The sequence below is a fragment of the Nuphar pumila genome, chromosome 7 (genome assembly GCF_984573655.1).
Source record: "Nuphar pumila chromosome 7, dmNupPumi1.hap1.1, whole genome shotgun sequence".
NCBI lineage: Eukaryota > Viridiplantae > Streptophyta > Magnoliopsida > Nymphaeales > Nymphaeaceae > Nuphar > Nuphar pumila.
In genome coordinates, this window is record NC_143255.1 from 53,910,322 (window position 1) to 53,935,850 (window position 25,529).

General features: G+C 39.1%; 1 protein-coding gene and 1 pseudogene across 1 annotated transcript; one reads left to right on the forward strand and one right to left on the reverse strand.

The window, feature by feature from the left end:
- Positions 1-298: 298 nt before the first annotated feature.
- LOC149832285 (peroxidase 9-like) lies at positions 299-5,122 on the forward strand (annotated as a pseudogene).
- Positions 5,123-5,506: 384 nt separating this feature from the next.
- LOC149832286 (uncharacterized) lies at positions 5,507-24,696 on the reverse strand. The gene is made up of 18 exons (XM_090012410.1): positions 24,639-24,696; positions 23,888-23,955; positions 23,579-23,667; positions 23,444-23,482; positions 22,126-22,179; positions 21,520-21,597; positions 19,862-19,927; positions 19,686-19,731; positions 19,522-19,570; positions 18,805-18,898; positions 18,663-18,715; positions 18,263-18,347; positions 18,045-18,147; positions 17,883-17,975; positions 7,188-7,254; positions 6,112-6,178; positions 5,939-5,992; positions 5,507-5,789 (listed from the first exon to the last, which is right to left on the reverse strand). The coding sequence occupies exons 2-18, from the start codon at positions 23,925-23,927 to the stop codon at positions 5,652-5,654; spliced, it is 1,215 nt and encodes a 404-aa protein (XP_089868536.1). The 5' UTR covers positions 23,928-23,955; positions 24,639-24,696; the 3' UTR covers positions 5,507-5,651.
- Between the last annotated feature and the right edge of the window lie 833 nt (positions 24,697-25,529).

The window sequence follows — 25,529 nt, forward strand, 5'->3', positions numbered from 1 at the left end:
CAAAACTATTGGGCTGATGAGCTTGTTGGATCCAACCCTGGGTGGGTTTAATATGTTGATGCATCTTCACTTGTTTCTACTCATCCTAAATCCTAAGGAGGATCAACCTTAACAAAAGAGCCTGCCTGACGAACAGGGCATGTGAACGTCGAATGATTCATCGATCCACAGTGCGAACAATATTTGATCTTCTCTCAAATAATTTCTTAGGTGAAACTCCATCGATTCAAAGTCGTTATCTCTAATTAAGGAACGAAACACAAATGCTGGCAAATGCACAACGTTCCATTGCCTTCGTATGACTGTCGATATCCAGCAAGTCACCCTGAAGGAACCTCGTGATTCTCTCAAACACATCTATGATCCAGCATTCAGCGGACAGACCCAGAATACAGATTCAAAGAGGGACTTGATTCGGCGCTTGGAGTTTCAAGTCCATGTTGAGAGTTCACTGATGCGCTGCCAAGGTGAGACCAGCCACCTTCCATGGACCGCCATGGAAGATCCTAGTCATCTCCTTCATCTTGTTCAATCTAATCAAGGACAACCCATGATTGAGCGAAGAAAAATTGATTGAAGAAGCAAATTTTCACAAGGCCAAAAGCTCCTTTACTACCCGAAAATCCCACCAGCAGAGCCCACTTGAACATTTTTGCCATGTCACTTAGTAGAGATCACCAAGTGCATATGCTCACCTTGTTGAACCACAACGGCATTTGGCATCGAAACACAAGGCCATGGTTGTCGGAAATAGAAGATGTGGAAACACAAAATTGATGGGCTGAAGTGTGCGCTGTTACGCTCGAAATCGCCATAAAGGTCCTCACTATTCAGCACTCTTTCCTTGCATTGATTCTCTTTTACTGCTGAGAATTGCACACTAGATTCACTTTTCTTCCATACAACACATTGCACTTATAAGAGGTTCAAGATGGGAGAAATCCCTTCAACCCCAAGAGACACATCTCTTGTGTTTCACACTTGTAAATGTATTTTAAGCATGATTTAATTATTATCTAATTATTTATATGTAATCTGTTTATTCTTTAATGAATGCTTGCGACTGTCAGAATGACCTCTCAACAATCATCTTTCCAACCTGTTTGCATCCTTGGTTGTTGCGCTGGATGCATTTTTTACCCTTCTCCAATTAGGGCTCATGATACTGTTAAGCGCCGAGTCTCTCAAAGCAGTTACACATCCACTAGATGTATGTTAATGAGAGAACACTACTTAGCAGATTACTCCTTATTCGCTTTTACACTACACAAATGACACTGTTAAGCGCAAAAAATTGGGCCTTGGAATTTAGCCCATGACAGACACAATGACCCAAGCAACCTATTAGCTACTGCCTGACGCGGTTTCCCATTGGTCAAAAAAATCAAATCTGGGCTTGGGTATGGATGTGGTGTTATTTACATTTGGGGACATATAGTGCCCATGTGTTGTAGGGCTACAGAGGGAGCCTGGTTTGGTATGAAAGGGGGGCACGTGAACTACCTACAGCTGTCTTTCATATGAAAACTCTTCCCCAACCCTCCCAGTGGGCAAAACTTTTCACGTGAAGTGTTGAGACCTGCTAGAAAACTCAAGGCCCAATGCACTGCCACAAAGGCAGTATGTTTTTTTCCCAGATTTTGTCTGGGAAAACCGTTTCGAGGACTGGAGATGATGTCGCCATTCCTGAGGCATAAAATGATAGGGCTAGGACCCTCACCCCCAAGGCCTATGCAGGGCTTCTGCATATGCAAGGGTGTGGGAGTCGAACCCTGACTGCCTGTCTGACACCCAAGGCCCGCTCCAACCCCTTCGGGGTCACATAGTTTGTGTTAGTCCTGCATTTTCAATGGGACCATTTGTCTCAAGCAGGTGGCCAAGGGAGCCATTTTGATGTGAAAAATGGCTCCTTTTCTAGTGAATCAAATGGGCCCGTAAAGATCTATTGCTAGACGGATCAGACACTTATGTATGTTAGAAATTAAACACGCATATTTTTATTAAAACTAGTTTTGGATACTGGAAGCACATGGCCTTTGCACTACATTTGTATGGATCCACATCTAATTAAGAGATAAGATATCCAGATCCTTATCCTGATTCCAGCCGTGGGCCTTTCCTAGCTGGTAAAGCATCTCTCTCTCTCTCTCTCTCTCTCTCTCTCTCTCTCTCTCTCTCTCTCTCTCTCTCTCTCTCTCTCTCTCTCTGCTTTAGTGGACCCAACCTCATCATCCAACGGAATGGCATAGTGCATATGGAAAGAGTCAATTCTCTTGAATCAGCCACAAGTATCGCTATCAGTGGATTCGGTGGGGAATGATCGCCATACTGCCCTCACTTTGCCCACCAAAACTACAATGCTTCTCCATTTGATCTCACATAATAAAAAAAACATGGTTTCCACCATATACTAATAACGAAAAAAAAGTGTAAAATAGTATTATGTGTCACAACCCAAAACGGGAAAAGAAAGTTCCTTGAATGCAAAAGAGGGCATTCTCATGTTGGTAGGTACAGGTGAAGTGGAGATAGCATTACCTGCACCATGTTCATGAAGCAGGTAAAATAATAACCAACTGATTTTCTTTTACACATACAAAAGAAGTAAAAAATAAAACTAGTAAAAGAATCTGAAAACCCACTCCACAAATCGGTCTTAAGAGTTGGAATTGGTCATCACCAACTATGTACTTTCTTATGTTTTGGTGTTTATCTCAATATTATATAAAGCCTTGAGTAGCCATGGGATGGCTGCAAGTGAGAACAATGGCTTTGTTTAGTGGGTCTTCTGTGGCCTTGGTACTCAGTCTCTTGTGTTTCTCACCTCTGATTTCAGCTTTTCCTGGCTACAACTGGGAAGGGGACTATGGTTTGTGGCCTGAGTTTTATGACTATACATGCCCACAAGTAGATGACATTGTAATGTCTGTGTTGGAGAAGGCAATCTCACATAACCCAAGGATTGCTGCTGCTTTGGTGAGGATGCACTTCCATGATTGCTTTGTGCAGGTAAAACAAAAAAAGGTGGAACAATCCTTTTGGTTAAATAAATCTTCTTTGCCAAATTGATGGGCTTGTGCTACTATGGCATCTTCCCAAGAAGCAAGACCCCACCCATTTTTATTTTTTCCCTAGTTGGCAATATGCACCAAGTCTCTTTTCAGGTGGATTCACACTTCTTAACATGTTCATTATTGGAATGCAACACTAGCATCTCTTTAGAACCCGAGTTGCACCCTTTAAAACAAAAGTATTGCAGCTTGAAGTTTATTGTTTAATTATGAGAGAGAGGTGTGTGTGTGTGTGTGTGTGTGTGTGTGTGTGTGTGTGTGTGTGTGCTCGTGCTAGTCTAACAGCTAACCAAGTTACTCAGTGGAACTGCTTAATTTCTCTTTTTTACAAAATACAATTTCAGTTAAAAAGATGCTAAAAACTTGGTAAGTAAAGTGGTTTCTTCTGTATCATGTTTCTTATGGAGCTGCTTAAATTTTGAACTCTTGGTACTTGAAGGCGAGCATCATTTGTTCACAAACTAACTATTTACTTCATATGGCTTTACACAGGGGTGCGACGCATCTGTACTCTTAGACGATGGCCCAAACATTGTCAGTGAGAAAAACTCGAACCCTAACAGGAACTCCTGGCGAGGGTTTGAAGTTATCGACGAAATAAAAGCTGAGCTGGAGGCAGCGTGCCCTGGTGGTGTTTCATGTGCTGATATCCTTGCTCTTGCTGCTAGAGGATCCACAAGTCTGGTATGCTTAGAAATACATTACTGGCATAACTAGTAATACAAGATCTCATGAGCCTTACAGTTCCTTTAGTGATTATAGGAAGGCTATCTTTATGAACATATACCATTACGTGTGTTTGTTTCTCTAGTTTGGGCACTTGAGAAATCAACTACTCACAACATGGTTTTGGTACAGGCTGGTGGAGCAAGGTGGGAACTGCCACTGGGAAGAAGGGACTCAAAGACTGCAAGCTTGAGCTCGTCAAACACTAACATCCCTCCACCAACTCAACCCTCCAAAACCTCAAGAACCTCTTCAGTCGCCAAGGACCTGATGAAGTAGACCTTGTTGCACTCTCTGGTAATTGTCACAATCACTTATTTTGCCAAGTTGTACTTCATCTTTTTAGGGGAAACCACTTGAGTGGGATGTCCGGCAGAGAAGGATTCGCTGGTATGCTTCGTAAGGACCTCAGGTCCTCAACCACTCCCTAGCGAAACCATTCCCACCAAGGTGAAGAAACCCCAGGATTGGGTCCTGGTGCACTCAGGGTACACCCCGCTGTCTCTTTAGTAGTGATTGTCACTGTAAAAGTGCGTAAATTGGACATGACCTATTCCAGATTGCCGTTAAAATGCACCACAGTTGATTGGTGATGGCATTTATTTGTGGATGATTCTCCCATTGTAATAGCCATTATTTACAAGTTTTTCCTATTTTGTGCCATTTTTTTCTCTCCATTTCCTTCTATTGGAAATGCCTAAACAATGTATCAATCCGTGCAGGCATCAGGCCTTTCCTGATCCAATACGATCCTCTTGGGCTTATTATAAGCAGGTCCAAGACCTCTCTCATTGAAAGGTGCATGGTGCTCGCACACACACATACACACGCGTGCATAAAAACATGCACATTTACTCGTGAAAAGGTTAAAAAGCATTCCCTTGATTGCTCTCAATCAACTTCCACAGGTGGCCATACAATTGGGGTGGCAAGGTGTGTTAACTTCAAGCAGAGGCTCTACAACCAGAATGGAAATGGTCAACCAGATGCATCATTGGAGCAAACATACTACCAAGATCTCAAATCAGTGTGCCCAAGATCAGGGGGAGATAACAACATTCTCCCCTTTGGAGTTTATAACCCCTAACAAGTTTGACAACTACTACTACAAACTCATACTCTGGGGAAAGGGACTCCTGAACTCGGATGAAGTGCTCCTGTCTGGAAATGGAGCAGAGAGCAGCATGAAGTTGGTTCAAAGCTATGCAGAGGATGAGCATCTTTTCTTTGACCAATTCGCAAAGTCGATGGTTAAGATGGGGAACATCAGCCCTCTAACTGGTTCCAATGGGGAAATAAGAGCCAACTGTCATAGGGTCAACTGAAGAGTTCCATTGTAGCTTGGGATGCTCATGCATGTGTCTTAATCTTGTAGGCTGTCAAGCCTTTAGAATTGTGTGTCATAGATGAAAATTGGTCTTCTGAGTTCTGTTTTTCTTAAGTTTGGTTGATCTTCTGAAACAAGTGAATCGACTAAACTCCAACTATATCCAAGAACCGCAAAGTGCAATGCAGAAGCTGGTTTAACGTATAACCCTTTTGGGAACTCCTGGCTGGCATCTTCACTCACCTAAATTCATAGTCAACTCATGCTGCACGTTGCCTAAGTTGCTGATTGGCTTCTTATCATAGCTGAGCTTCAGGCATTTGTGCTACTCAAGCAAGCTGACAGAAAAATCAAAACCTTGAAATACCATATGGCCTCAAGCTGAGTAGCAATTTTTAATTCTAATTAACATGGCAGAACAATAGCCAGGCTTTTAATACCAACACATGGGATGATATTGTGTATATGAACAGTTTGATACAGAGATACGTTTAAGCTGATAAGAAAATGAACATATGAGAAAACCATCATATGGACCCATAACCTCGGTTCCCTGACCTTTGTGTTCCTTGTGAGGAAACAGGGAGGTGATCCCATGCTGCTTGGTCGATGAACGTGCTGCTAAGATTCTCTGAACGATTGTGGCCTGTGTCCGGTCCACTCACCTGAAATATAACCGATTACACCATTGTGACAACTCAGCAGAAAAGAAGTATTTTACCATTTTCTTAAAAGTTGATGATAACAAAAGCAGCTTGCTTAATAGCACTTGTAGTATGATAATACTCAAGAGAGTAATGATTTAATAACTTACAGCTTCTAAACAAGCAGAAAGAATGGTCATACCAGGCAATGCATTCAACCCATACTGCAGAAAGAAAGCAGATCATGTAAATTTAAATAGCGCCAGCATACTTTTTTATATCTAAGAATAATAAGAGCAGAAATATTTTACTGTTTCTTGCAAAATGTTATCACCAATCTTACCTGATGCTCAACTCTAGTCCTGTAAATGAAACCCGCACAACAAAAGACTGTTGATGCTACAAGTAATCTGCTTGGAAAACAATTCATGTCATGAATAGTAAATAATGTAAAAAAATAAAAACTTGCAAACAATTAAAACAATTGGCCAGTTAGAAAGCAGAAAGAATAGCACCAAAGACCTCTTCTTTAAGCTATATCACAATGCCATTATAATCATCATAGCCAACCAGTAATAAACAACTTATTTCCCCAATGACGAAATGATGGAGAAGATTTTAAGAGATGGAACCCATACAAAAGAGAACAAGACTCCTTCCTTATTATGCTATATCTTTCAAGGTGACCAGATAGGCAGGCATAAGTCAGCAAATGTCTCATGGGAATGAGATTGAACGAGTTCAACAACAGAGAAACAAAATGCTCAATAAACTGACCAGAGCATGATTTGAACTTACACCAGAAGCACATAAGCCAAAATGCATACATTAGATCAGCTTTCCTTTAAAAATCATAGTTGCAGGTGTTTTTTTTTTGTCTGCTTAATCTGAACCAGTAGATGTATTTATCATAGTTAACTTTACCCAGTAGAAAAATTGTTCTTAGGTACTTTTCATGCTCAGATGTGCTTTAGATAGATAAAAAGTTAACAGATCAGGTTACACTAAAACTCGATGATAAAATATTCAATATCTTTCAATAACTTAATTTGATCAAAAGCACGCCTATGAGTAAATAAACAACAATGATTACATCTATGGGTTTAGATTAAGCAAAAAAAAAAGCTTGCAACTATGACCCTTTGTAAGAACCTAACATATATATATATATATATATATATATATATATATATATATATATATATATATATATATATATATATATATATATATATATATATGCTGCCTACTGTATATGCAATCTAGTTGGACAATCCTAGATGCAAGTTGTATCCACTTGATCAGATTTATCAGTTTCATCCAGAAGAACAATACCTAACAATGAAACAAGTGACTCATGTCACAGATAAAACAAAATACCAGAACAAGCTATAGTACCAAAATGTAAAATCAACATACACACAAGAGATCACACCAAATGTAGCCCATCCTCTTGTACCATCACTATTTTCCTCTTGCTTATACTCTGCAAGCAAAAAGTAGGAGATAGCATCAAACACTTCAACAATTAAAAGAAAATTTGTAACACAAAGAATTAACTAAACTTAAAAAATGAAAATGAATCTTTAGCTGGCCATGACCAAAAACCGCCAGTTTCACTTGGTGGGCAAGGAATGCCCAACTTATCAAACTGTCCAATAAATTACTCAAAGCTAAACATGGCCCATATGGATTAACTGCATTCTGAGCTGAGCTCATTTCATACTGGAGAAACCTATGTATGAACAAGGATTCATTTGACTTCCCCATCTATCTACTAATGGCTGGGGTGGGTCCGAACGGGCAAGTTTTGAAACCTGAAACACTCTTCCATACTATGTATCTGGATTACATCACTTCATTTTCTCCAGTATCCTAAGCTATGGTGGTATTTATCATGTGCTTCTTGGACCTGAGACTCTTGAAGAATCCTTTCCATTCGCAGTAATGCACAAAGAGTACAAAAGAAAATGACCATGGTAAAAGATATTCTAATTGAAACACAGTGCCTTTACCTTGCAGACCAACTTTACCTTTGTTCGGTAAATAAACTCTTCTAAATAATTGAATTCCTGAAAAGTGTCCAACTAGATAAGGACTATAAATGCCTGGAACTTGATGCTTGTTTACGTAGAACTTTTGATACATAGTCTTCAAAAGATAAATACTAGTAGCCCTTCAAGAATGATTAAGTAGAACTTCCTAGAGTGAAATTTTTTTCAGTTGCCACGTGCTTAACCATCTGTAAAAATCAAACTTCAGGTGACAATGTATCTTTACAATCATTAAATTTCCAGAGGACCAAACATTTCCTTGATGGAATCTGGAGAACTTTAACCCTCAAAATTGAACCTTTCAAACATGCAATGGCATCATTTTCTGGTTTGCAATTTTCTGTATGCAAGTTAAATTGATTATGTCATGAATTTACTAGTGAGAGTAAATAAATTTTGTTGAATCAAAGATTCAGATATGCATTATCATTCCAAAACAGATATAAATTGTCATTATGCATATTACCAAGAAAATGTGCCGTGGTGTATGTTGTTTGCTGATGATATTGTTTTGATTGATGAGTCTAGAGCTGCGGTTAATGCTAAGTTAGAATTATGGAGACAGACATTGGAAGCAAGAGGTTTTAAGTTGAGTAAGAGCAAGACAGAATATATGGAATGTCGGTTTAGTAAGCAATGAAGTAGTGATGGGAGTGTAGTGAAGCTTGGTGATCAAGAAATACCGGTGGATGATTGTTTCAAATATTTGGGATCTATCATTCAGAAGTACAGAGAAATTGATGGAGATGTAAATCATAGGATAAAGGTTGGGTGAATGAAATGGAAAAGTGCAGCTGGAGTGTTGTGCGATCGTAGAATGCCATTGCGGTTGAAGGGAAAGTTTTATAAGACGACTATTAGGCCCGCTTTATTATATGGTACGGAATGTTGGGCTGCCAAGAGACATCATATTCAAAAAATGAGTGTAGCTGAGATGCGTATGCTTAGATGGATGTGTGGAAATACAATAAAAGATAAGATTCGGAACGAGGAGATACGTAAGAAGGTAGGCGTTGCACCCATTGAAAATAAGATGAGAGAGAATCGTTTACGGTGGTTTGGACATATTCGGCAAAGGCCTAATGATGCTCCAGTTAGAAGGATGGAGAAATGAGAAAATATATTTGTAATAACCTCAAATTTTGTAATTTATTTATTTAAATTTATTTGAAAACAACGAATATTTTTTCTAAATTTGGGCCTCGGATCCGTTACCGGATCCATAATAGAACGTGTAAATAACCCACAATGGGGTATTAAAACTATACTTATAATAGTTAAATAATTAATTAATAGTATAAAAGAAAAGAAAAACCGAGTATTTAAGGTTGGATCCGTGTTTGGATCCAAATGGATCCAACATATGGATCTAAGATCCATAAAATGGCCTTTATATCCATATTCATAATAAAACTAATAATATAATATATAAATAAAATTTAAATTTTTATTTTTTTTAATTATCCGAGGATCCACAGTTGGATCCATTCGGATCCAACTGATGGATCCATATGGTTGGGGGTCGGGTTACGGGCCTCGGGTCCAGACCCTAGCCGCACCCCCTGGGTAACCCTTTTAAAGAAAGGGGCAACCCGATAGGGTTGCCCGATAGGGTTGTAGCAGAGCAGAAAAGGGGAAAGAGGGGGGGTTACGCAGGCGTAACCGAAACCCCCACCCATCTCGGCAAGAAAAGAGGGGGGGGGGGGGGTCGGCGATAAATGGGAAGTGGAAGAGGGGGGTCTCACCCTCTTCCCTCGTCTCCCTCGTTTCTCCCTTCCCTCATCTCTCTCTCGTGTGGGCGTACAGTGGAAGGCTGGGGGTCGCCGGAAAGCTGCAGCCACCACCAGCCCTCTTCTCCTGTCCTCTTCCCTGGCGTGCGACCATCACGACACCGGAGCAGTCGAGGTCGGTGGAATAGCTCGCCTCCTCACGTCAGCCGCAACCCCCAAAACATCGGATTGTAAAGGTACGGGTTTTTCCTCTTGATTTCGAGTGGGAAAGAGGGTGCGAATTTTGTTTTCCATGGAATATTTTAGGAAAATCGTTAGAGGGGCAGATTTGGGGGTTTGAGTCGTCGGAACCCCAAATCGTCAGTTTTGTGAAATTTGAGGCTATGGGTTATACTGGTACCTTATTGGGTGGGTTGAGGATGCTATCGAAATTAGTTTTGTGGCTGATAGGTTTGTCTAGCAGAAGTTTTCTCCATGATCGATAGTCTAGTAATCTGATTTTCAGTTTTTTTTGAGGTATCGAGTTGCACATGTTGAGATTGTGTGGCTGGTTTGGTATTGTTTAGCATAAGTGGGGTCTATCGTGATTTTGTGGGGTATTTGTTCCAAGGATGTGTAAGGGTTTGCAATACACTCCCTATGAGTGGACTAAATCATTTCAAAACCTTAGTTTTGTGTGTATGCTGAATATCATAAAAGGTTTTTTTTTCGTAGGTACTGATTTTAGGGATCCCATTTCTTTTAAGAGTTTGTCTATTCTATTGGAATGTATATGACCTTGTGTAGTATATAATTAGACATGTGCTTGCTGAAATCAAAAGTTGTCCAGATCTTTTATGGTTTTGGCTACATTCATTTATTTTTCAATAGACCAGTTCATTTAGATATGAAATGGGGATTAGAAATTCTGTTTTGTCTATACTAAAAAGGGGTGTGTTATTTTTATTATCCTGCATATATATATATATATATATATATTGTAATGATCCAAGTTATCTGGTCTTTTATTAATAATATCGATTACTTGATCTTTTTTTTTATGGTCTTGCATATTCTGTTGTTTTGAGTAGGCTGCATTTCTGTGTTTTGTTTTAGCTGCTGTCAGTGAAGAGATGAATAATAATAACTTAGAAGTTATGATTATTATGCCTGCAAACTGAAAACCTTTTTGGTATGCTAATGCTCACTCTTATCAAATACTCTGATATGCTTGTTGGGTCTGGAAGTCTAAACCAGTCTGTTTTTGGGATGCTAGATTAGACCATGTAACCTGTACATTACATTCCACCCATCCAGTTAATATACATCATGTTATGTTATTTTCTTGTAAGTAGAAATACCCCTATTTAATTGTAAAGTGCATAATAGTCATTCTTTATATGAAGGCCAAACAAATTTTAATTGGGGGACCAGACTTAACATATGTCCAGATTGTCTGACTGCAACATATGCATACACGCTCGGTTGGTTATGTAGGGGGCTGAACCTATCATTACCCCATTATTGTACACACACACACAACAGTTATACCGATTTTATAGTGTTACCCTGGTTATATTTTATCTCATGACCAACATGTGTATAATGGTTTCTTGTTATATGTTACTTTATGTTCAACATATGTAAATGTTCTGGTTATACTTTATCTCGTGAACAATATATATATGAATGTGACTACCTTTGCAAAAATCTGTTTCCAAGTTCAGTGTCCTAGAAAGATTGTACATGGTTTACTAAGATTGTGGTGTATGATTGGTGAATTGTTGACTCGTGTTTTGGGTGACTTTTCTACATAACTCTTTTTGGTCCAGTAACCAGTGCTAGAAGCTTCTGTTTGGTAAGCCAACATGGTCTTGGTCCAGGCCGCCCAGTGTTCACCAGTGCTACTTAGACCATATGCCTAATATTCATATTATTTGTCAACCTTCAAAATTCTTGGAAAAAGTTTTGGTGCAAGGGTTGTGCATTTTTATCATAATAAAAAGAAATCTTAGGACACCAAATCTATCTTGATTTATGTTTATGTATTTTGTTCATGCCCATTTACATGGTGATCAAGATACGTAGGATAGCTTATGCTGCGTTACTAATGGTAACACTTGGCTGTTTTCTCATGCATGAGTCTACATGGAATTGAAGTATGTCTACATGCGAGTGGTTGTATGAGTGTGCACATAGCCGTTGTACGTGTGTATTGCAGGGAAAGCATGCATACAAATACTCAATGAAATCATGTCGTTGACATGAATATGCAAATCCGAGGGACACATGCAATAAATATGAGACTGCGAATTCATATGCATGCATATGCTTATCATTGTTTAGTGCGCATTTTTAATTGGCATGCATAAATGTACATTGTGAAACATTCAAAAGTGATGCTTTGTGGTATGCTATTCATGGTTTTTGCATATGGTGCATCGATGATAAATTGGATCATCAGGGGCTGGGTGAGCCTCGAGAACTAGTTGTTCTCCGTTTTAATTTTTTTTGATGCATTGCAACAAATCAAATGTGATATTGTTGTTTTACCGCACTGTTCTATGTTGTCACGGGCTGTGGTCCCGTGAAAAGCTTAGCATGCTGATGTGCAAGCGTATGTTATTAATTCTGCATGTAAAATTCGCAAATGTAAATGAAATGAATTAATAACTAGATTAAAGAAAGTAAAGAACAGTGTAATTCACTTTCTCCTTGATGTCCCTGCTCTAGTATGGGAGTCTTGGATATTGCGGTTTAGGGGAAACCGTGAGGATACAAAAACTCCGTATGCATTTTGTTGCCCCTGAACCCGATATTGAGGTTCTTCTCCTGCCCACGGTTTTAGGGAGAGTCCGCCACTTTACCCGGGAGTGGTGTGTTAGTCACAGCTGTGAGTTTGTTTTGGTATACCAAGAAAGTGGCGCCAGAGGATGCTGTTTTCCCTGGTGTCCCCGACTTTGGATGCTGCTTTCCAAGGTTCCGATGGATGGTGCTGTTTCCTGATATCGGTCGAGGGCTAAGTTTGGAACCCGGTAACAAAATACAAATTGTGTGTGAAGCTACCCCGGGAACCCTACTTGACCTCGGGGATTGTACCCGTTTGGTGTATCTGCGGGCCACTGTAATTAAAAAGAGGAACTTAATGATGTGTGCATTTAATAGGACATGCATATGGAAAGAGGAAAACTTAAATGGAAGATAATAAATAGTTCATGCATTGCACATAAATCATGCATATTCTTGTTATGCATTAGTTCATGCATGTTTACCTGTTCACTTAGTTGTTTATGTTGATCATTGTATGATGTTGAGCTCTTTTGCATTTAATTGCCTTATTGATTAAGTTGTGATCAATGTTACATATTTCGTGTTCCCTCCTGTTAAATGTTACATGTTTAATTATGCATGAATGGTTAATTGACTTAGGAATTAAGTATAATCGTATTCCTCAAAATATTACATGAATCTTATTTATTCTCTTTTTCTTATTTGATTCATTAGGGAAACCTGTACGCAGAATTCTTCGGATTTCTGACCCTCTTATTTTATTGGTTTTTCACAGGCACAGGTGATCAGTGAAGTCGACTCGCTTCTGAGGGATACTAGGGTCACATTTGTTTCAGACGGCTTCACTTACGGACAGAGTGGCTCTACTGTTATTTCTTTTAGTTCTTCTGATTTCCTGCAATTTGATATTTCACTTTTGACATGGAACATATTACTCTTATTGATTCATTAATAAAAGAATTCAGTGGATTGGTTATGATTGATAAATGTAAGTTGCTTTCTGGTGTGTGGTTATCCAACTGAAATTGGAACTGTAGGGACCCCAGGTCTCTAGGAAGTTTTCCGCGACTCTTAGAAAAAAAAAAAATATTCCGCATTTTTCAAAGGTAGGAGTTGGGGTCGTTACAATATTAGTTAAAAGCTATGTCACACGGACTCGGCTAAAGGGTTGCCGCACCCGCGTCGACACGCACGGACTCGGGTGCGGACTCGGGTGCGGCTTTGGACTCGGCCCGGACTCGGTCAACGCCGAGTCGGACTCGGTCAACGAGTCCGGGCCGAGTCCGTCCACATTTTGGACTCGGTCAACTTTGACCGAGTCCAAAATTGTCCAGTTCGAGTTTTAAATTTTGTTTTGGATCCGGGTCGGGTCGGGTCGGGTCCAAACCCGACCCAGATCCAATTTTTTTTTGGCAGCCGAACCCTAAAAGGGGTTTATCGACAGGGAGAGGGGCTTACCCTCTCGATTTTGCCTCTCCCCCCTCAGCCCCTGCAGCTTTCTCCTGCAACCACGCCGGCGATCCGAACTCCGGCAACAGGCAGCCACCGTCTCCCCCTCCGTCAGGTATGTCGACCCTCCTGCACCCTCTGCTCGTAGCCTCCCTCCTTGCACCCTTTGCACGCAGAAGAGGGGCTCGGCCCCCCTCCCTGCACCCTCTGCTCGTAGGGGAGGGGCTCGGCCCCCCTCCCTGCACCCTCTGCTCGCAGGGGAGGGGCTCGGCCCCTCCCTGCACCCTCTGCTCGCAGGGGAGGGGCTCGGCCCCTCCCTGCACCCTCTGCTCGCAGAGGAGGGGCTCGGGCCCTCTCCCTGCACCCTTTGCACGCAGAAGAGGGGCTCGGCCCCCCTCCTTGCACCCTCTGCTCGCAGGGGAGGGGCTCGACCCCCCTCCCTGCACCCTCGGCCCGCAGGGGAGAGGCTCGGCCCCTCCCTGCACCCTCTGCTCGCAGAGGAGGGGCTCGGCCCCCCTCCCTGCACCCTCTTCTCGCAGGGGAGGGGCTCGGCCCCCCTCCCTGCACCCTCGGTTCACAGGGGAGGGGCTTGGCCCCCCTCCCTGCACCCTCTGCTCGCAGAGGAGGGGCTTGGCCCCCCTCCCTGCACCCTCTGCTCGCAGGGGAGGGGCTCGGCCCCCCTCCCTGCACCCTCTGCTCGCAGAGGAGGGGCTCGGCCCCCCTCCCTGCACCCTCTGCTCGCAGGGGAGGGGCTCGGCCCCCCTCCCTGCACCCTCTGCTTGCAGGGGAGGGGCTCGGCCCCCCTCCCTGCACCCTCTGCTCGCAGAGGAGGGGCTCGGCCCCCCCTCCCTGCACCCTCTGCTCGCAGAAGAGGGGCTCGGCTCCCCTCCCTGCACCCTCTGCTCGCAGGGGAGGGGCTCGGCCCCTCCCTGCACCCTCTGCTCGTAGAGGAGGGGCTCGCCCCCCCTCCCTGCACCCTCTGCTCGCAGAAGAGGGGCTCGGCCCCTCCAATATTCCCTGTTTTATTAACTTTATTTTATTTACTTATTTAATTATTTTCTTTTCAGTTTTCACTTTTCAGATATAATGGCGAGTTCTAGCGGTAGTGTCAATACATTTGGTTTAAGTTCTAACCCTGAATTAGATGTTTCTCAACCACTTTGGAGGCTTGTGACAAAAGGGATAAAAGCTAGTAGTGGTGGTGGTGGGAATGTGCAGTTTCATTGTAATCTATGTAAGACTGTTTTCACAGGTTCTTATACGCGTGTGAAAGCACATCTTTTGCATATTCGTGGTCAAGGAATCAGGGCATGTTCTGGGGTTGACAAAGACATGTTAAAGCAATTAAAAAAAGAACAAGAGGAAGCTGAAAAGAAGAAAATTGCAGAGATGAAAAGCGATTCGATTAATTTGTCTTTTCCTACTGCTAGTGATACACAAGAAGAGCTTTTAAAGAAAAGAAAGATGGAAAGCAATAAAACAATACAAGCGTCATTCAAAAACATGGCAAGAGCAGAAATTGATAAAAAGATTGGTCGATTCTTTTACTCAATCTCAATTCCTTTTAATGTAGCTAGAAGTCCATACTGGAAAGATATGATTACATCTTTGGCTAATTGCAATTTGAATGGTTATGTGCCTCCTAGTTCAGAAAAACTAAGAACAGTCATTCTTGCAGAGGAAAAAAATAGAATTGAAGACTTGCTAGAGACCCAAAAATTTGCATGGAAACGACATGGAGTGTCGATTGTTTCTGATGGGTGGACTGATATACAAAGGCGACCACTGATAAACTTCATTGCTTACTCACTAAATGGGCCAATCTTTTTGAAGACTGTTGATGCATCTGGAGAGTATAAAGATGCTGAATATTTAAAGAGATTATTTGTTGAAGTGATAAAAGAAGTGGGTGAAGAAAGTGTGGTGCAAATCATTACTGACAATGCTCCAGTTTGCAGTCGTGCAGGAATGAATTTGGCAAGTGAAGATACATATTCACATATTTTTTGGACTCCTTGTGCAGCACACAGTTTAAATTTGGCACTTAAGAGTATATGCAATCCATCAAAAGATGATGCACATGCACATGCACATGAAATGTGCTTATGGATTGAGGAAATAGAGCATGATGTTCGAAATATTAGAAATTTTGTTGTAAACCATCATCATGCCCTTTCTATATTTAATAGGCATTCTGATCTCAAGTTACTGAAAGTTGCTGAAACTCGTTTTGCTTCTCTAATTGTTATGAGAAAAAGAATTAAGCAACTCAAGAATGCATTGATGATGATGGTGGCTGATCAAGATTGGGATTTTTATCGTACTGAAGATGATGTCAAGGCTCAAGCTATCAAAAAATGCATCTGTGATGATTTTTTGTGGGATAAAATTACATATTTTGTTGAATTTACAGAGCCTATTTGGGAAATGCTGAGAAAAGTTGACAGAGATGTACCCATGCTTCATAGAATTTATGAAATGTGGGACAATATGATTGAAAAAGTTCAAAGTATCATTTTTAAACATGAGAAGAAAGATATTGCACTTGATGATTCAGAATTTTACAATCATGTACATTCAGTTTTAGTGAGAAGATGGGATAAAAGCAATACACCTTTGCATTGTATGGCACACTCTCTCAATCCAAAATATTATGCAAAAAAATGGTTGACAGCAGGTGTTGGTCGTGTTTCTCCAAATGAAGATCCTGAGATATCAAGAAATAGAATGATATATTTGGAAAGAGTTTTTAATGATCCTCACATGTTTAAGGTTGTAAATAGTGAGTTTGGCAAGTTTTCTACTGGAAGATTTGATTCTTTAGCAGCACTTGTGGCAAGGGACGAGGAAGATCTCCTTAATTGGTGGGCAACATATGGATCAGAGACACCAAATCTGCAACGTCTTGCAATGAAGTTGTTATCCCAACCTGCTACATCATCTTGTTGTGAAAGAAATTGGAGTACATATGCTCAAATTCACAACATTAAAAGAAACAAACTCACTAGTAAAAGAGCAGAGGATTTGGTATATGTTCACTCAAATCTACGATTAATTTCTCGCCGCACCAAAGAAAAGTATAGGTACTTTTTTTTCTTTGTATTCAAAGTTTGTATTTAAATATTTCATATTTGTATTCAAAGTTTTAAGTTAGATACTAATATAGTGATTTTTTGATGCAGTTGTGGACCATCCAAGAATTGGGATGTAAATCCAGAAGATTTTGACTTGGAGGGAGAACATAATTTACATACTCTCAACATGGACTACCTCGATCTTGTTCTTCCTTCTAATTCAGACGATGAGGCAGATTTATGATAAGTTTTGTTGTTTATCACACTCACAAGCTTCTTTATGTGTTATATTTTGGTAAGTTTGTGTTGTTAAGAATTGCTTTTTTTTGCTTTAAAATTTACAATCTTTATGTGTTAATTTATTGTTATATATATATAATTATAATATTTAAAATATATATATTTATAATATATATTTTTTAATATATATATATAGCCGAGTCTCCGTGTCCAAATTTTTTGGAATTGCGCCGCACCCGTGTCGCACCCGCACCCATGTGACATAGGTTAAAAGAGGTCGGGGTAGGCCTAGGAAGACATGGATGGAGATGATAGGAAAGGATATGAATGCTTTGAACCTCACCGAGGACATGGCATTGGATAGAAATGATTGGAGGAGAAGGATTCATGTGGAAGACCAAGAATGATTTTCTTTTTTGGTTCATATCGCCGACCCCAATTGTTTTGGGATGAAGGCGTAGTTGTTGTTGTTGTTGTTGTTGATGATGATGCATATTACCAAGCAAGTCTAAAATCCTCAGGCATCTGATTTGCACTATTCACGTTCAAGTTATTTTAAAGCCATATATAAAACCATGTTGGCTCGGAATAGAGCTGTGGCCCAGGAAAAACAGCATATTTTTAGGCTGAGTGATTGTTCCAAAGAGAACACCAAACTGCTAGTACTACTACATATCTCAGACACTCAACATGAGAAAAATGAGAATGTATCTGTGAGAATATTTAAATCATTAACCTATAACACACATATGTTCAATATCATTAAGCAAGAGACTTGGAGGTGACAGAGAAACAAACCACATGATTTCATAAGGGTGAACTCAATAGGTTCATAACCCTTGACTGGGATTGAAATGGAAACTTCATATGGAGCGTCGAGGGTTTTTTCACCTGAAAAAGGAACATAAATAAATGTCTAGCACATAATAGAAGGGAGATGACATATAAAAGAAGACTCACATCTCCAGCTAACATCCAATATGGTAGGTGACAAGGTTGTAGGTGGGCTCCCAACTGCACCTGATCCAGACAGCTTAACCCCTAGACCCTTTTCTGGGTATACCTGTAGTAAGAAAACAAGACCAACCCATTATGATCAGCAGGGCCAATGATGACTAGAAAGTAAAAGTTGCAAGTCCAAAGAACATGTAGATGTGTTATATAACTTTGAAGAGCACCTTAAATTCTGGCTTTCCCACTAGTCCAGAAAGGGCAGAGACAGCAGTAAGGTAAAGAGGAACATAAGTGTGTTCTGTTGCAAAGCTGCGAATTTTGAGAGCGCTTCTAAGTATGATAAGCCAATAAAAAATGGCAGCTCGTATATTGAAGTCTAGTTGTTTTGGAGATCATTTTCCAGTGTTAAAAACAATAAAATACTTCCGTATTTCAGACAAAAAATGTATTCAGGTATTTGCTTCATATAATGAAGAATGCAATGAAATCCAAGTTTGAGATCATATGTTTCTGCTAAGCAACGAAGAGCTGAATACTTGTAACTTATCAGCATTTTGACCTAACATATAAGCACATATATGTTGAGTATAAGGAACAATGAGAGGTACTGTATAAGCTCCAGACCTGAATTCCTGGTGAGCTTTGTCAAACCCATACTGAGTCATTCCATTGTATACCTGTGCAACCATGAGATCATTAAATTATTCTGTAAAGCTAGATTAATTAATAAGTTTGCAGAAAACAAGGTTCCATAAATATGACTTACAACTTCATATGACCTTGGATGAAACCCAACAGTGAAACCTTCAAATACTCGTGAACCTTTCTGACCACAGGAGAGTGCAAGCTCAACAAAGACCCTAATGAAAAAGAAAATTAGACCCATCTTCCTAGAGTTTCTAGCATGTTAGGACATGAAATGCAGAAAAGAAATTTTAATATCAAAACAGGCAAAAAATAATTTCCAAATGTTGGAGAAGGATGCCTAGTATAAGGTAGGAGCATAAAAATATACAGAAAGGATGTTAAGTGGGACAAATACAAAAAACCAGTCATTTAAAGGAAGATTGCTCGCAATTCCAGTTGGGGTGCATGAGACTCACTTATAGTGTTCTGAATATGCTTCTCTACTGCATTTTGTAGCACACAGCCACAAAAAGACAGTTTTTCAAGCTCCCTCTAATTAAATCTTGCTAGCTTCTTAGGCACTAACCAGCTAATTGAAATAGTATTTATGTTGAAACAGTAAAATGTAAACATTGAAGTTGGTTTCTTTGAGACTGAGGGACCAAGGTAGATCTCCTCATGCTACTGGTCATGGTAGACTAGTTCTATCATTTGTTGATCTCCCCATACTGCTAAACATTGTTGATCAGTTATGTGTGTGTGTGTGTGTGCAAGTATTACAAGAACAAGCATGTGCACACGCAGGGACAAAAACATAAAGCTGAGAAAGAAAGATATCAAGGTCAGGTGACCAAACCTGCACATTGTACTGTCGTAAGATACATTGCATATGCAACCATACTTGTCTGAAATAGCATAAGGCACAACAAAATATATTGAGTTCAATAATGTATAGAGGCGAAGTAAAATTCAACATTTGGAAAAGTGAAACAACACACACACACACACACACCAACCTACCTGTGCATGCCTCTGTGTTTGAACAACTTCCACATTTTATATCAACCTGAAAAATATAGAAGCATCAGGTCGTGCAGTAATGCTACATAACGAACTCTAAAATCTGCAAGATGCAGACACTATTAGTAATTTATTTACAAATGTCATTACAAGTATCAAATAAATGTTATTCCAACCTGAGCAGCACGACCCATTTTATCAAAGCTATGCTCACAATGCTGCAGATCTCCACCATAATATTCCTGTAAATACAGCTGTTGATGTTAAGAAGTAGAATTTTATGATTCAAACAAGCCTTTCAAGGAACAATTCCAAAGGAAATATCAAACACTATGATGGATGCAAAATGATATAATAATCAAGTAACACAGGCATTGCCCTATGCCAATTGGATATATGAATAAGTGCTGAGATACACAAATGTTTAAATGCTGCATAACGGTGTTGTTTAATGGATCCATTATTGGTGATTCACATGCAGGGGCAGAACGAGGGCCGGCTGGCCTCTTTGAGATTTGAGGCCACCGCCTAGGGCATCCTATTTTGGAGGGGCCTCAAATCTCAGAAAAATTAGAAGGGGAGATACGTGTAAAAAAAACAAAGCAATTGGAGTGAACTTTATTGATGTCTATTACAGGAAAGGAGTTTATAAAGCTAACTTGCCTTTCACTCCAGGTGCATATAGGACATTTTGCCTTTTCCTGACTGAAATAGGATAAAGGAAAATTTTGTTTTGTGTGAGTATGTTCATCTAGTTTGATGGTGTGTATTTGCATCATATGAATTGCAATGTATTGAAATTGCTGTTCTGTTTATGTGATTTTAGGAAAAAAAAAAAAAGCACTATTATCCCATTACATGATTTTATGAGTCTTTTAGAGTTTGTTTTTTCAATTTTATGCTCCAATCGGACAATAGTTCCATTTGAAGTGTGGTTTTACCTTCATAACGGATGTTCAAATTAGTAAATATGGAGGATATTAAGAATTTAAGAAAAAAAAAAGGTGCAACCCCTTTAATAAATAATAGAATTTTTTATGTACAATGAAAAAAAAATAGTATATATATATATATGAACCCAATTAGTAAATATGGAGGATATTAAGAATTTAAGAAAAAAAAAAAGGTGCAATCCCTTTAATAAATAATAGAATTTTTATGTACAATGAAAAAAAATTTAGGGCCTCATTTGGAGGCTTCGCATAGGGCCTCAACTTCTCTTGAGCCGTCCCTGGGCAGAACCAAAGGATGGGAAATGGGGGCACTTTCCCACCTAAATGCCAATAACTCTCATATATCCCAAAACCTTTTAGATTAACATCACTGAAGCTACTAATTTGGACTCATACTTCCCCTTTTATTATATAGATTATCAGAAAATAGTAAATATTATTTTGCTACATAATTTCCATACCTGAAACGCATGTGGGGTCTTTTAGGCATCAGAAACAAAGAAAGCAAACAACCTAATCATTTTTTAAATAATTTTATGTCTACATGCCCACATTATACAACCAAAACATTGTCAAAAAAGTAATCACCCAAAACAATTGCTCAGGTTTGACTAGCAAAATGCATACACATCCATAATTGGATTCATCTGCATTAGGGCCTGGACCTGGACCCAGTTCCAGAATGAACTTGGACTGAAATCTGAAATTGCTTAGCTCTGACCAGTTTCTCCAAAGATAAAGAAAATGGACAAAAATGACTTACCTATTAATGTGTATAAGAATTTCTAGCTTCTCAGTCGTAGTGTTTCATGATACTGCTGAGTTGCAAGAGTTCAATGAACGCTAGAGCTGATCGACTACAATTGAACTGACATACTTACTTGAACAAATTTCCCCACACCACTAGAACTTGCGACAAAATAATTAGAGATGTCATAATGTCCAAAATCTGCATAACCCTGCAAAAGCATGCCATAACATAAATCACCAAAAGAAGTCTTGAGAAATTATCACTGTAAAGAAAAATAAAGTACTGGGTCAGAGAAAAAAAGAAGACAAAAGGCCTATTTATTGGTCCTACAAGTATATTGGGATTGGAATCCACATTGAAATTGGGCATAGATTCATAACAATTATACTTGAATGATCATGGAAAGGCGCAATTGGCATGTGATTCCAGTGCCAAAACCTCAATTGCCTAATAGATTAAATGAGAAGAGACCACTGCCAGCATGTAACACAAATCTGGAAAGAATGTAAGGATTACACAAGCAATAAGCACAATTAACCTTATGCTATGCAGTTTCACAGAACAAAGACCATTATAGTTTCATAAAGTAGTAGATCATGGGCTCAAATGATGGGTCTAGGACAGTACATTTTTTCCCTTTACGATCTATGTTGCAGTTGCACATGTGAAACTAACACAACCTCAGAAGAAATTATTTAACCAAATCAAAACCCAAGAAAAGCATGATCTTCTGTACCGTCTGTGATCTTTGCTCTACATCCTTGCAAAAGCGAACAGCTATATCAGAGTCCTGGGTCATGAAAACCATAAAATACATGAACCTTTGAGAAAATTTTCCTAAGCACTCATATAAAGCGTCAAAACCAACTACAGTTCCAAGTATCTGAATTGTAAGAATTAAACCGCCAAGCAAAAGAAAGAAAAAGAAGAGATATCACCCAGACTGAACACAAATCCAGCACGAGTACTGCAGAAAAATTCATGAATTAAGCAAAAATGTAGCACAATAATGGCTATCATATCATTTGATTATACAAGGGGACTAGATATAACCGAGAACAATCTATAGCATGTGCGGTTAAAGAATAATCAAACAACCATACATTTGACAACTAACAATTCCGTACATGAGAAACTTTATGAAGAAAGACAAGCTCGGGTAATAGAGGGTATAACACATCAAAAAAAAAATTGAACTCCCTTTCTTTGTGTCCTGTGGAAGTGAGATTCTCATATTTTTCTTCAGCACACAAAGTTGACCAATCAAGAACAAATAGATTATCTAATTGATTCAAAGTAAAGTGCATGAAGAAACAGAAAACTCATCCAAATTTTTCTTAGGAGAAATAATGGGTTGTTGACAAAGTATAAATAATACAAGCATCAGCAATAGCATTAAAACTTCAAAATGTTGTTCAATAATAACATACATGCAAAGATCATAAAGATTTTTTGTTCATATAATAGCTTAAGAATGGGAAACCGTATCATCTGTCCATAATCTATTCTAACATTAAGTGCAGCAGATATATGGCACTAGCTTCCAGTCATAAAGATGCCCTTACCAACCTTACTATGAGAAGGTGGCATAATAGCTGTTTTGGTTAAATAAGCCATTACTAAAGCCATTGAAAATATCTGTCATTCATCGACTAGCTTGACATGAATACTAGATCAGAAATCTAATCCTTTTGTGCTTACTTGTATAACTGGAACAGAATTACATAAAGTATGTGCAATGCAGATGAGGTCTGTAAACCAAACATAATAAAACTAGTACTTCATCTCAACACTATTGAACTCTTTTCAAATTGTTCAACTGTTTACAGTTCTAGTTATCACCAAAGATATTTTATTTTCTGAAGATCAATATATTCTCACTGAAAGACTGCTGCATGCATCACTAATCATATTGCGATGTGATAAAAAAGGAAATAGAATTTGGGTATCACAAATCACAAAGGCAATTAAGTTGGAGTTCAGTGTAGCCAGCAAAAACTAATCCACTGCATAAGAACCACAAAAGAGTAAGAACAACGGGTTCCATAAATTACCTTCCCTGAATACTCAAACGTGCGACCAATCCAATCTGTCTGAAACGTAGTTCAGAAGCAACATGTTTATTGGGACTGCTAAGTTTTAATCCAAGAAGTAAAACAAGTGTTTCTTGTAAAAGTATTAAAGGATACAAAATCAAGAAGCTGGCTACTACTATCAATGACATAACAACTGGAACTTGGTGCCACAACGCATTCAACCCTAGAAATCTGTAGAAAAGCTGCAGTCAAACATCTAAAACAAGTAAGAAATAAGAGCGAAAGCAGGCCAATACACAACTAAAAGGCAAAAATCAAATGAGAAAACCAATTTCCATGAAATATCGAGATATTAACTAACAGAGCATATCATAATATCAGAAGAACCCGAGCACAAATATATCCGATACAGCTCTCAGAAAGATAACACAAAAGAAATACGGTATAAGATTGAAAGCTTACCTACAAGGAAAGCTAACGATGACCAGTTGAAATTTTTCATAATTGAAAGCTTCCACCATGAATAATGTCTGCCACATTTACAAAGAGCGAGCTTACTAAGGCAAGCAACAAGACCCAATAACACAGATTACACAGACTATAGCAGAAATAGACAATGATTTACACAACACCACCACCTTTTGAGATAAAACCTAAATCCTAAACCTTAAAATTTGTGGTTCCATCTACAATAAAAAAAAATGAATGAAAATAACGAGCCCTGATCTGGTCTAACACACCCACATGCATGCATTAGAAAATTAACAAACATTTATCTAGAGTGAAATTCAAAGCAATTCCAGAGTGAAATTCATCTCCGTTTTCTATAAATTAGTTGCAAAAATAGCTCCTGGAAACAGTTCAGCAAAAAAACGCAATTTTTGAAATTTCTAACGTTTCTTTTGTAGAGCATTTTCTTCGGAACTAAATGAAACCAATCATCCAAATGTATATAAAAAAGAACACAACAAGAACAAAATTTCCGTAAATTATAAGAAATTCTGATAATGGTACCGCGCCGATTAGATGGGTATAATTAAATCAATTCCCATAGGACCCTTTAACAAAAAGACGTTCTTGCGCCATTTTCTTATCAAAAGGTGTACGGAGTGTCTCATTGATCACCGGATAGCAAACGAAAATGTGGCATTTATTGAAGAAATTCTTTGCCAAAATTTGAAGAGGAAGAGTAGAAAAAAATGAAGAAAACTACCTGGGATTAAATGGAGAGGAATGCGGCCAAATGAGGAAAATAGAGGAAATTGAAGAATGCATATAATACTACTGCAGAAAGAGATCCACGAAAAAATGGGAGGCTGTGGAGAAATAATAGCAAATTTCAGACGAAATTCGAGACCCTGAACGACGCTCTTCACTCGAGCCCCGCAAGCGAACGAACGAGAGAGAGAGAGACGTGACCTGAAGATCAAAACTCGTTGTTTTTTCAATAAAACTTTGAAAACTGAACAATTTTTTTTTATATTTACACTTTCAGTATTAGAGACCTAGCACCTATGGGGGCTTCGCTTGTCTGGCTAAGAGCAGCTATTACACGTCACCTTGTGTTGGGACGTTGCAAGTTCAAATCCTAATGGTATCCTTGTATAACTGGCAAGGATCTACCTAACCCCAGCTGCCTTCAATAAAAAAAATCAGCCTATTTGCAGCGTAAAGTTTCGTGGGGCTTACTCTTGTGATTAGAGTAGCTAAGCTTTGACACACATGAGATTTTGTAAACACCTCAAATTTTCACCCTCATCTAGTGTTTACATTTCATATATCATCGCAATATCATTTCATCCATTCGGCATACCATTGCATAGCATTGCATGTCATCACATCTCATTTTCGAGATCCAGCATTCTTGTTTTCAAAATATTCAATCCAGAATTGAGTTTTAAAGTTTTTCTTTCAAAAATCAATTTCAAAACCTGGGTTTTTATTCAATATTCTGTCATTTTCCAACCCCAGGACTTTATATTTCGAAATATTTTCTCAGAAAACAATCTGAATTCATTTTAAATTCAAATTTCAATTGATTTCAATTCTCAGATGAGACTCATTTAGGTGTTGTCGCTTCTGAATTCCTTTGTTTATCAAATTT

What these genes read in the sequence shown, in the direction of transcription:
- LOC149832286 (XM_090012410.1), bottom strand. Translation starts at nt 23,927, where the DNA reads ATGAAAAATTTCAACTGGTCATCGTTAGCTTTCCTTGTAG. An exon ending in ATCGTTAGCTTTCCTTGTAG is followed by an intron (nt 23,668 to 23,887) that starts GTAAGCTTTCAA and finishes GTTTGACTGCAG; the next exon opens with CTTTTCTACAGATTTCTAGG. An exon ending in TTTCTGCTTGTTTAGAAGCT is followed by an intron (nt 5,790 to 5,938) that starts GTAAGTTATTAA and finishes GTTATATTTCAG; the next exon opens with GTGAGTGGACCGGACACAGG.